Below are 11,686 nucleotides of genomic sequence, written 5' to 3'. Positions count from 1 at the left end.
ATGCATTATTAATCCAATTGTATGAAAGGGTTAAAAAAAACACACACATTATTAAAAAGTAATTTTATGAAATAAACACACAGGTTGTTTTAATATTTTATTGCTCTCTCAATCCACCTGAAGACCCTTGCTCTGAAAAATAATAAACCAACAATATACATACCTTCAGATGATCTGTCACGTCCCACGAAGTAAATCCATCTGAAGGGGTTAAATCATTTTACAGCCAGGAGCTGCGCTAATGCACTCGCTCGTGCCTGTAAACCCCCGGGTACTGAAAGGAAAGCAGGATGATCTGTACTTACCTTGAGTTGCGGTGATGCGCCCTCTGCTGGATGTCCTCATATGAACTCGAGCGTGGGAACTTTTCCAAGGCTCCAATTCATGAGGACATCCAGCAGAGGGCGCATCACCGCGACTCAAGGTAAGTACAGATCATCCTGCTTTCCTTTCAGTACCCGGGGTTTACAGGCAGGAGCGAATGCTTTAGCACAGCTCCTGGCTGTAAAATGATTTAACCCCTTCAGATGGATTTACTTCGTGGGACGTGACAGATCATCTGAAGGTATGTATATTGTTGGTTTATTATTTTTCAGAGCAAGGGTCTTCAGGTGGATTGAGAGAGCAATAAAATATTAAAACAACCTGTGTGTTTATTTCATTAAAATACTTTTTAATAATGTGTGTGTGTTTTTTTAACCCTTTCATACAATTGGATTAATAATGGATAGGTGTCATAATTGACGTCTCTCCATTATTAATCTGGCTTAATGTCACCTTACAATAGCAAGGTGACATTAACCCTTCATTACCCCATATCCCACCACTACACGGGAGTGGGAAGAGAGTGGCCAAGTGCCAGAATAGGCGCATCTTCCAGATGTGCCTTTTCTGGGGTGGCTGGGGGCAGATGTTTGTAGCCAGGGGGGGCCAATAACCATGGACCCTCTCTAGGCTATTAATATCTGCCCTCAGTCACTGGCTTTACCACTCTGGCGGAGAAAATTGCGCGGGAGCCCACGCCAATTTTTTCCGCCATTTAACCCTTTATTTTAGCAGCTACAGCACCCACATTTTGCACATACACACTACTAACATTAGTAGTGTGGAATATGCAAAAAAAAAGTGATATGAGATGGTTTACTGTATGTAAACCATGTCTCATATCATGTCGGGTTTGGGAAGGAGAAATGAAAAGCCGGCAATTGAATTACCGGCTTTTCACTAACACCGCTGCGTATTTCTCGCAAGTCACACTGCTGGTCTGTGTGGAATCCGTATTTTTCTCGCCCCCATAGACTTTCATTGGCAATTTTTTTGCACAATACGGTGACAAACGCAGCATGCTGCGATTTTCTACGGCCGTACAAGACCGTATATTACGGATGCGTAATATACGGTAGATAGGAGCTGGGCCATAGAGAATCATTGGGCCGTGTGTAATGCGTATTTTACGGACGTAGTTTATGCGCTCATACGTCCGTAAAACTCGCTAGTGTGAGGCCGGCCTAAGACTGGGGCATCTATTTAACAGTGATTCCAACCTGATCTATTGAGTTCGGCTCACCAAGCAATACTTAATTGCTACTAAGTACGTAACTGATGAAGGTCGCACTCGACCGAAACGTTTTTGGTACTACGCAATAAACGCTGAAGTTGCATCAAAGTTGAGTGCCGGGTTCATTTATCTTCACAAAAAAGAATTGACATGCTATTTCTTTTAAACTGCAGCGTTTCCGCAGCGGATTTTCCGCAAAGTGTGCACAGCATTTTTTTTCTCATTGATTTACATTGTACTGTAAATCAATTGCGGATCTGCAGCGTTTCTGCACTGCAAAAAACGCTGCGGGTCCGCAGAGAATCCGCAACGTGTGCACATACCCTAATTGTATTGACCTGCAGATTAACCCTATATTTACAGGTAAATAGCATTACCTGACAGGACAAGTACGTTTTAATCGCCTGCAATAATCACTAAATATTTTTTTTTCAGTTCTGAACATTTTACTGCATTGTAAAATCTTTCAAAGAGGGGAAAAAAAACTAGATGTGACTATAAAATCATCCAAATAATTTAATGTAGAAGAATGAAAAAATGATGTACATTTTCCTTTTTTATGACCTTGCTATAAATGTACATTTTCACTTGATCTGTAAATCATGTATATCTAACAGCCTTCACAGTGAGGACTGATCGGTCAGGGACACTGTCAGGGACAAACGACTCCAAAAGTCAGTTATTTCCAAAACTAGTACTGACCATGAAGGCAGTGATCAGTCAACTGAGGCGGGTGACAAATGCTACTGGTATCTATATTAAGGCCACATATCTCTGGTTATTACTCCTGATAAGCTGACATACAGTAGTGACATCCTACTAGTCGTCTTCAGGCTATACTGTAGCAATGGACAGCAATGCGGCGTCAATACCCAGATCTCTGTATAGACCTGAGAACAGTTGGATCCAGTCTATACTGGTGAGGTGACGGTAATAGGGAAGCATAAAGTAATGGCATCAATCTGTCACCAGTTACACCAGATTTCTTATATGTGACTGACTACATTTGGGAAGCATTTCCTGCAGCCTTTTTATATTACAAAAAGTGTCTTACCAGTCACAGAAGATGGTCTCAATAAGTTGATAAGGACGACTAATGGCCACTAATTGCACAACAAATTTTGAGGTCCATTTTCTCTTGTTAAATAAAATAGTTTGAGTCTAAAGTAATTTTTTTGTGAAAAAAAGTTAAATGTTCATTTTTTCCTTCCACATTGCTTCAGTTCTCGTGAAACGCCTGAAGGGTTAATAAACTTCTTGAATGAGGTTTTGCGCACCTTGAGGGGTGCAGTTTTTGGAATGGTGTCACTTTGGGGTATCTTCTATCATATAGGCCCCTCAAAGTTACTTCAAATGTGAGGTGGTCCCTAAAAAAATTGTTTTGTAAAGTTTGTTGGAAAAATGAGGAATCGCCGGTCAACTTTTAACCCCTTAAATGTCATTTGTTAACTATTTTGTGTGACATAACGCTCTGATTTAAGGGCACAAAAATTAAATGTTTGAAAAGTGCAACATTTTCTACATTGTTGACAAATTTCAGGTTTTTTTTCCATAAATAAATGCAAGTCCTATAGAACAAATGTTATCACTATCATGAAGTACAATCTGAGAATCAATGGGATCCATTAAAGGGAACCTGTCACCCCCAAAATCGAAGATGAGCTAAGCCCACCATTGGGGAAATTGGAGAAAAAGAGGTTAGATTACAGTATACTCACCCAGGGGCGGTCCCACTGCGGTCCGGTCTCATGGGTGTCGCTGTCTGGTCCGGGGCCTCCCATCTTCTTACGATGACGTCCTCTTCTTGTCTTCACGCTGCGTCTCCGGCGCAGGCGTACTTTGTCTGACCTGTTAAGTGCAGAGCAAAGTACTGCAGTGTGCAGGCGCTGGGCCTCTCTGACCTTTCCCGGCGCCTGCGCACTACAGTACTTTTCTCTGCCCTTAACAGGTCAGACAAAGTACGCCTGCGCCGGAGCCACAGTGTGAACCGCCGCTGGGTGAGTATAATCTAAGCTCTTTTTCTCATTTTTCAGGATACATCGGGGGGCTTATCTACAGCATTACAGAATGTTGTAGATAAGCCCTTGATGCTGGTGGGCTTAGCTCACCTTCGATTTTGGGGGTGACAGGTTCCCTTTAAGGGTAGGTGCTCACGGTCAGTATTAGGCAGCGCTTTGGGTGCAGCACACGTCTGCTCCATCCAAAGCGCTGCCGGCTATTGAACGCAGGTGATTCCACATGTGTTTATTGAACCGTGCGGAATCATGGCGTCCTATACATTGTATGGGTGAAACTTATCTTGTGGAGACTGAGCGTCTCCGCAAGATAAATTGAGATGCTGCGGTCTGGAAAGCCTACAGCCTGCACTGACCCCGCTGCCTACTCACCAACACCGGAGCTGCCGCAACCCCCTGACCTACTGTCTCCTTCCCCACCATCCTGTAGAATGTAAGCCCGCAAGGGCAGGGTCCTCGCCCCTCTGTATCAGTCTGTCATTGTTAGTCTGCTTACTGTAAGTGATATCGGTAATTTGTATGTAACCCCTTCTTATGTACAGCACCAAGGAATCAATGGTGCTATACAAATAATAATAATAATGTCCGTCTCCGTGGGTGATCTGCGGGCAGGGCCGGACTGGCCATCGGGCACTTCTGGCAAATGCCAGAAGGGCCGGTGCCAGTAGTGGGCCGCTGCACTCTCAAACCCCCCCTCTCCCCCCGCAAGTGCCGCCGCCGCATTCAACTATACCGGCGTCTATGACGCCAGTATAGTTCAATGCAATGATGGAGGGAGAGAGCGTCTACAGACGCTCCCTCTCCCATCATTCCCCGCTCTGCCTCTGACACTGCGGGTGCGCGATGACGTCATATAATCGCGCACCTGCTGTGTCCCGGGCAGACTGCAGCCGCCGAGACAGGAGCCAGGAGCAGCGCGGGCAAAAGGAAAGGTGAGGAGAGTTTTTTTTTTTTTTTACTGGGCTGTGGGGCCATTATCGGGGGGTGGGGGGAGAGATGAGATGTGGGCTGTGCTCTATATACCACTGTGTTGGCTGTGCTCTATATACCACTGTGCGGGCTGGGCTGTATATACCACTTTGCGGGCTGTGCTGTATATACCACTGTGCGGGCTGTGCTGTATATACCACTGTGCGGGCTGTGCTGGATATACCACTGTGCGGGCTGTGCTCTATATACCACTGTGTGGGCTGTGCTCTATATACCACTGTGCGGGCTGTGCTGTATATACCACTGTGTTGGCTGCGCTCTATATACCACTGTGTGGGCTGTGCTCTATATACCACTGTGCGGGCTGTGCTGTATATACCACTGTGCGGGCTGTGCTGGATATACCACTGTGCGGGCTGTGCTGGATATACCACTGTGTTGGCTGTGCTCTATATACCACTGTGTGGGCTGTGCTCTATATACCACTGTGCGGGCTGTGCTGTATATACCACTGTGAGGGCTATGCTGTATATACCACTGTGTGAGCTGTGCTCTATATACCACTGTGCGGGCTGTGCTGTATATACCACTGTGTGGGCTGTGCTGTATATACCACTGTGGGGGCTGTGCTGTATATACTGCTGTGTGGGCTGTGCTGTATACTACTACGCGGGCTGTGCTATATTATGCAGGCTGTGCTATATACTATGCAAGTTGTGCTATGTACTATGCAGGCTTTGATATATACTACATAGGGGTATATTATATTCTATGGGGGAGGCCGTGTTATATACTATGTGGCTGTGTTATATACTATTGCGGGGGTATATTATATTCTATGGGGGAGGTTGTGTTATATACTATGGGGGGTATATTATATTCTATGGGGGAGGCTGTCTTATATACTATGGGGGGCTGCATTATATTCTATGGGGGGCTACATTATATATTATGGAGAGGTGGGCTGTATTATATTCTATGGGGGGCTGTATTAGATTTTATGAAGGATGATTGCATCATACTCTTTGATGGGGCTGCATTATATTCTATGTGGAGGTGGGCTGTATTCTATTTGGGGCTACATTATATTCTATAGGGGGCAGTATTATATTTATATTCTATGAGGGGTGATTGCATCATACTCTATGGGGGGGCTGCATTATATTCTATGGGCTGGCTGCATTATACTCTGGGTTGGCTGCATTATATTCTGTAGGGTGGTGGCTGCATTATACTATATGTGGGCTGCATTATACTGTATTGAGGACTATAGGGAATACGTTATACTATATGAAGAACTATGGGGTGCATTATACTATGGGAAGTGAATTGTACTACATGGATGACTATGGCGGTGCATTATACTATATGGAGCACTATGAGGAGTGTATTATGCTATATGGAGGACTATGAGGAGTGTATTATACTATATGGAGGTCTGAGCAGTGTATTTTAATATATGGAGTACTATAAGGGGTGTATTATACTATATGGAGGACTGTGGTGCACATTATAATATATGGAGGACTATGGGGTGTATTTTACTAAACAAGTAAAATGCTGCATATTCGGATTGTTTTTGCTGGAACAAAAATCCTTGTTCTCAGCAGCACATCGCCGGTGTAGACTGTAAATGTGCTGCTGATAACATGATCCTCATCATTATTCCTCAGCTGGTGGAAAGAGGCCGGGAGACAAGCGTTGAACAACTTCAGTATTGTTGATCAAACTCATTTAGCGGCCTGAACTCAGCGCTTGTAAACCGAAATGCTTCTGTGTGATGTGCAATATGTTAGCATTTGGGGTCACATTTTAAACTTTGCCTAGAGCCCCACTTTGCCTAAAACCGGCCCTGCCTACAAGTGTACAAAGATATTATACAGTCACCATGTGACAAGTGGGCCTGTGTAACTTCAAATGCCAGGGCTGAATTTTAGTCCCAGTCCGGCCCTGTCTGCGGGCGTAGGTGCACGCTTAGTGGGCAAACGATTTCTTGAAATCCCATCCACTGTGCTGTAACATCTGGCCTCTTCACAAGTACTCAGCGTCCAACCCGCAGCGTTTACTGTCCGTGTGCACCTACCCTAAAGCGCTCCAGAGTTATTACCACTTAAAGTGACACTGGTCAGAATTGTAAAATTTGGTCTGGTCAGGATGGTCAAAATTGGCTCAGTCACTAAGGGGTTAGACTAGTATCTGCAGCTGGGCATTTTCCAGGTGTATACACTATACTCTACACTCGGATTTTATTGCAGATTTATTTCTTCCCTGCTGAATTTAAATCCTCAAAATTCATTGTCAATCTGCAGGAGACATTAATTTATGAATTTAAATATCTGCATGGATGGTCAACCTCAGCTCCGGATTTTGCCTGCATGGTTCACAGGACCCGCTCCTTCGGCCTCTGCCTCTTTTGATTAACCAGCCTGGCGCAACATGTAAAGATGAGGTTGTACCAGGCTGGCAAATCAAAAGAGCCGTGGCTGCAGACAGGAGGCGGTTCTCAGGGCGCCAGTGTAGCGACCATAGAGCACTGCCGTGGCCAATGGACTGCGGGCAGCAAATATATTAGCGCCAACACTAAGCAGCGGAGATGGAAGTCGCAGCTCAGCCTTAGGGCTCATACGGAGCAGCCGATCACTCGGACATGCGCTATCACTGGCCCTTATTATTCAATAGTGATGTTCAGATGATTTTTTTCTCGGTCCGACTGTCCATGAGAAACAAATGGCCGCACGCGCTACTTCCTTCCGAGTATTGGATGAGTCTCACACATACAAGTCTATGGGTGCGAGAAAAAAATATGGGTGAAACACGCCTCATCAGAGCGGCGTCCAGTTATTAATAATGTCCATTATATATAGGAAGCTGCATGTGATCATGGATTAATGTAGATGTATAGCACATTGCGGTCAATGGCTGCGCTAACGGACCCGTTACATAGCGTTAATTGCGACAATTGCGACAAGTAACGGAGTCCGCTAGCGGACACCCATTAACGCAATGTGAACCTAGCCTAAGGATGGATGCACACGGCCATGAGAAGTGGACACACGGGCGGAAATGGCTTTCTGGATGACGCTCGGAGGATTTTGCGCTTCCTCATACACCGGGCGGCAGACGGCCTCACGGCACAGATTAGGAGACAACCACAACCATTATTATTATAGTGCCCCAATAACCAGTGACACAGCCTCACATCAGTACCGGCATCTTTATGTCATTCCTTTCAGGAGCCTAGGAGAGATGACAACTGCTGGAGATGTAATGGTGGCTAGCCATCCTTCCCCAGCTCTTAATATTGTGAAACATGAAATAAACGCATGTCAGTCTGTATGGGGTCCATGGCTGATTTGGGATGACCCTGCAGATGTCAGTGCCACCAGGCCGGACACAGCGCTGCTAATGGCTGGGGAGATTGTGGGCAGCGGCCCCTTTAAGAGTTAAGAAACTTGAGATTTGTTTGCGCAACAGTCAGTGCAGCGGAGCCGCCAAAGTGTCTAGACTGTCACGTGACGGGAGGCAGCCAATAGCGGCGCCCGGTGCAGGGCCCGAGAGTGTGTGTGAGAGCGAGAGCACAAAGAGCGGAGAGAGCGCAGAGACCCGGAGCTGCCAGTGTGTGTGTGCTGGCGGCGGGGAAGCTAGCTGAGGAGCCCGCTACCGGGGACGGAGCCTGCACACCCCCGTGCATCCCTGTCAGTGTGGTCCCCAGGCAGGATGCTGCTTGTGCGCTCCCCGGAGCTGCATCCTCTGCGCTCAGCTGCGGCCATGTGACAGCTCCGGAGCGGAGAAGAAGCGCTGCCGCCCGCAGCCGGGAGATGTGACCCGGAGCCGCTGCTGTGTGCGGAGCCCGTCCTGTGCCCACCAGGCACCGATCTCCTGGGGAGCGTAGGATTCCGTGCCCATCCCGGCTGTGCCCATCCCGGCTGTGCCACCTCCGCGCAGCAGCCACACATGCCGGATCGGTCACCGCTGAGGCTGCAGTGAGAGCCGGGCGCATCCCCGCCGGGGGCGCCGCATGTTCAAGTCCAGACGCACCGGGCTGGTTCGGCGCCTGTGGCGGAGCCGGGCGGGCGGTGATGGGGGAGTGTCTTGCTGCGGTGTGTCCGAGCCGCCCGGCGGGTCCCCGGAGCTGCGCTCTGCAGCGTCGGCCGTACTGAAGCGCCTGAAGGAGCCGGCTCTGTGCGCGCTGCTGGAGGCGGTGGAGTCCCGGGGCGCAGCGGCCGGAGCGTGTGTGCTGGTGACCCGGGCCGGCCCGCCTCCTCACCTGCTGCTCTGCAGACTGTTCCGCTGGCCTGAGCTGCAGCATCCCGGACAACTGAAGGCTCTGAGCGGCTGTCAGGGGGCCGGAGGCGCGGACAGCAACGGCGTGTGCTGCAACCCGTACCACTACAGCCGCCTGTGCGGCCCCGGTGAGTGCTCCGCCCGGGGGTCCTAATCTGTGTCCGGTACCGCTGCTTGCTGTCAGTGAATGGGCATCAGGCAGGCCGGCAGACAGGTCAGTCAGGTGAGAAGCCGCGCTGTCACTGGCAGTGTTCACACCAGATGCCAAGCAGTGTGCAACCAAACGACCAGTTTCTCATGTGGATCTGCTCCTTTTCCTGAGGAGGTTTTTGAGAAGTATTTTTTTCTGAAGAGTTTTAAGAATCTTTTTTTAAAAGTGTTTTCTGCAGCTTTTTGATTGGACCGCGCTTAGTTTGGAACAGATTCCATCAGGATTCACTTTAAAGAAGCTTAAAAAAACAACAACAAATCACCCAGTGGAAAAAGTGCACTTACCCCAGATCTGAATAGAAAAATTTCAAAAATAACTCTTCCCAGAACCAAAGGATTTCCCATAGAAAGTTTCCCAGGTGTGTGGGGAGGATTTTGGAGCAGATCTGCATAAGGATAACTGTGTGAACACAGCCTGACTCCTTAGTGCTGCTGATCTATGTAGATTAGAGGCTGCATTGCACATACTGCAGCCGGCTATATGTTTCCATTCACTGGCAGCAAGCAGTGTAATAAATAGTTGTTGTACATGCTTTTTGTTTTTCTTATTAAAAGGGGTTTCCAGTTTTTTATTTTTTTAGGTCATTCTAAGGCTATGTGCACATGTTGTGGATTCATGTGCTGATTTTTCCGCACCGTTTTTGCAAAATCCGCAGGTAAAACACACTGCGTTTTACCTAAGGATTTACTGCAGTTTTTGTGCGGATTCCACCTGCGGTTTTACACCTGCAGATTCCTATTGAGTAGGTGTAAACCGCTGCGGAATCCGCACAAAGAATTGACATGCTGGGGAAATACAAAGCAGCGTTTCTGCGTGGTATTTTCCGCACCATGTGCACTGCGGATTTTGTTTTCCATAGGTTTACATGGTAGTGTAAACTCATGGAAACTGCTGCAGATCCGCAGCCAAATCTGCAACATGTGCACATAGCCCAACTGTATCTAGAATTATCATCCTTACTTGGCCCCTTTTGCTGCAGCATCTCCTCTCCGCTGCCACTTATCTTTGATGTCATAACCAGCTGCAGCCAATCACTGAGCTCGGCGGTCTCTTGCCTACTACCTCCGCGCCACCACTGCAGCATGTCAGCAAAGACTGAAGGCAACGCTTGGAGTGTGGGGTGGAGGTATGGATGATTTCGGTGTCTTTAGAAAAAAAAATGGAGCCCCCGTTCAAGGTATGCTTTCATAAAATACGGCCCTTGCTCTGCTCGCAGTAGCCAGCACGTATGCCTGTGAGGCGGGTAGCTCAGGATCCCCATCAGATGCGTCGGGTATTGTGATCCAAGCCCGATCCGTGTTTCATGTGGTGTCGGCCTCAGGTTTTTTTCTCCTATGTGAAAGGCCACGGTCACACTATCAGTATTTGGTCAGTATTTTACCTTAGTATTTGTAGCCAAAACCAGGAGTGGGTGATAAATGCAGAAGTGGTGCATATGTTTCTATTATACTTTTCCTCTAATTGTTCCACTCCTGGTTTTGCCTTACAGATACTGAGGTAAAATACTGACCAAATACTGCTAGTGTGACGGCAGCCAAAATCTGCACAGCCCTACGCCCGGACAGTGGTGTGTGTGACTGGCACTTATGGCTCCCGTTGGCCTCTATAGAGCATGGCTTTTCGCAGTGGCGTACCTGCGATAGGTGCAGGTGTTACAATCTCACCTGGCTCTTAGGGGCCACAAAAGCCCCTGTTAGCCTATATGAAAAGACCAATGCACTGGGGCCCAGTTGGAGCTTTTGGTTTGGGCCCGTGAGCTTCCTTCTAGGTGTCTAAAGTGACCAAGGCGTTTATTCAGCAATGTTACCCGGTCCCAAACCGTCAGGAGGGCTCCATTATTGAGGACTGGTCTCCTGGTGCTTCTTGTGGTCTCTGTAATATGGGAACTCTGGGACATTTTATTTTGATCTTTGCTTTATGCTGTTCCTCTATTAGCACTCCTGAGAAATTTTGGAATGAACCGATCGCCATTTCTCTACGGAGTCTAACACTGTCATCACTGATAGGCCAATGTCACAGTGAGGGGACAACCCTGCCCCCGCCTGGTAACGCCCACTTGTCAATTTATTCTTGCGTTTCCTGGAGGAATGACCGCAACATAAAGTTACAGAGAAAGATGCTCCTGAATTGATATTTTATAGGGAAGCAGTGACTGGTTTTTCCAACTATTAGGTGATATAGATAATTATATATAAATTCTATTTTCTTTTTCTCCCTATAGCGGCTTCTGCTGATAATTTAGTATTGATGGATGAGGTCAGTCTTTTTTTTTTTTTTTTTGTTTTTTTTTTTTTTGACTACCATGGAATTAGCAACAACTAGCAACCAATACCCAAACTACCTTTTTTTTTTTCCAAATTCGCTAATTTTCTTTATCGTTCAGCTGGTGTTTCCTTTCATACAACGCTCAGTTGGATAAGAAAATTGGCATATTAGGTGACTTGTCTCCCCGATGGACTGGAGAGAGGAAACAAACGAAATAGTAGCAAGAATGTACATTAAAAAACTACGTGCAGGGATATATAGTTGAGGTCACAATTTGTAAAAGATCTCTTTTAAAGGGATTGTCCATGTTTTTCACTTAGAGTTGACTGCAAACTCTGGAATCCTCAGAGCGCACGCTGTGAAGACTCTCCGATGCCGGCGGTGAGACCGGGCAATCGTGTGACCACAAGTATGCGATATACA

The 11,686-nt window shown here is 47.1% G+C and overlaps 1 protein-coding gene across 1 annotated transcript in view; it reads left to right on the top strand.

Moving 5' to 3' along the window:
• The first annotated feature begins 7,770 nt into the window (after positions 1 to 7,770).
• SMAD6 (SMAD family member 6) overlaps positions 7,771 to 11,686 on the top strand; it is a 66,324-nt gene continuing 62,408 nt past the window's right edge. The window contains exon 1 of the mRNA XM_077263256.1: positions 7,771 to 8,915. Coding sequence (XP_077119371.1) covers positions 8,522 to 8,915 — 394 coding nt within the window. The 5' untranslated portion in view covers positions 7,771 to 8,521. The remainder of the gene's footprint in view (positions 8,916 to 11,686) is intronic.

Source organism: Ranitomeya variabilis, chromosome 5, assembly GCF_051348905.1.
Source record: "Ranitomeya variabilis isolate aRanVar5 chromosome 5, aRanVar5.hap1, whole genome shotgun sequence".
Classification (NCBI taxonomy): domain Eukaryota; kingdom Metazoa; phylum Chordata; class Amphibia; order Anura; family Dendrobatidae; genus Ranitomeya; species Ranitomeya variabilis.
The sequence above is the reverse complement of the archived record's forward strand: the minus strand, read 5'-3'. Positions and strand labels throughout refer to the sequence as shown.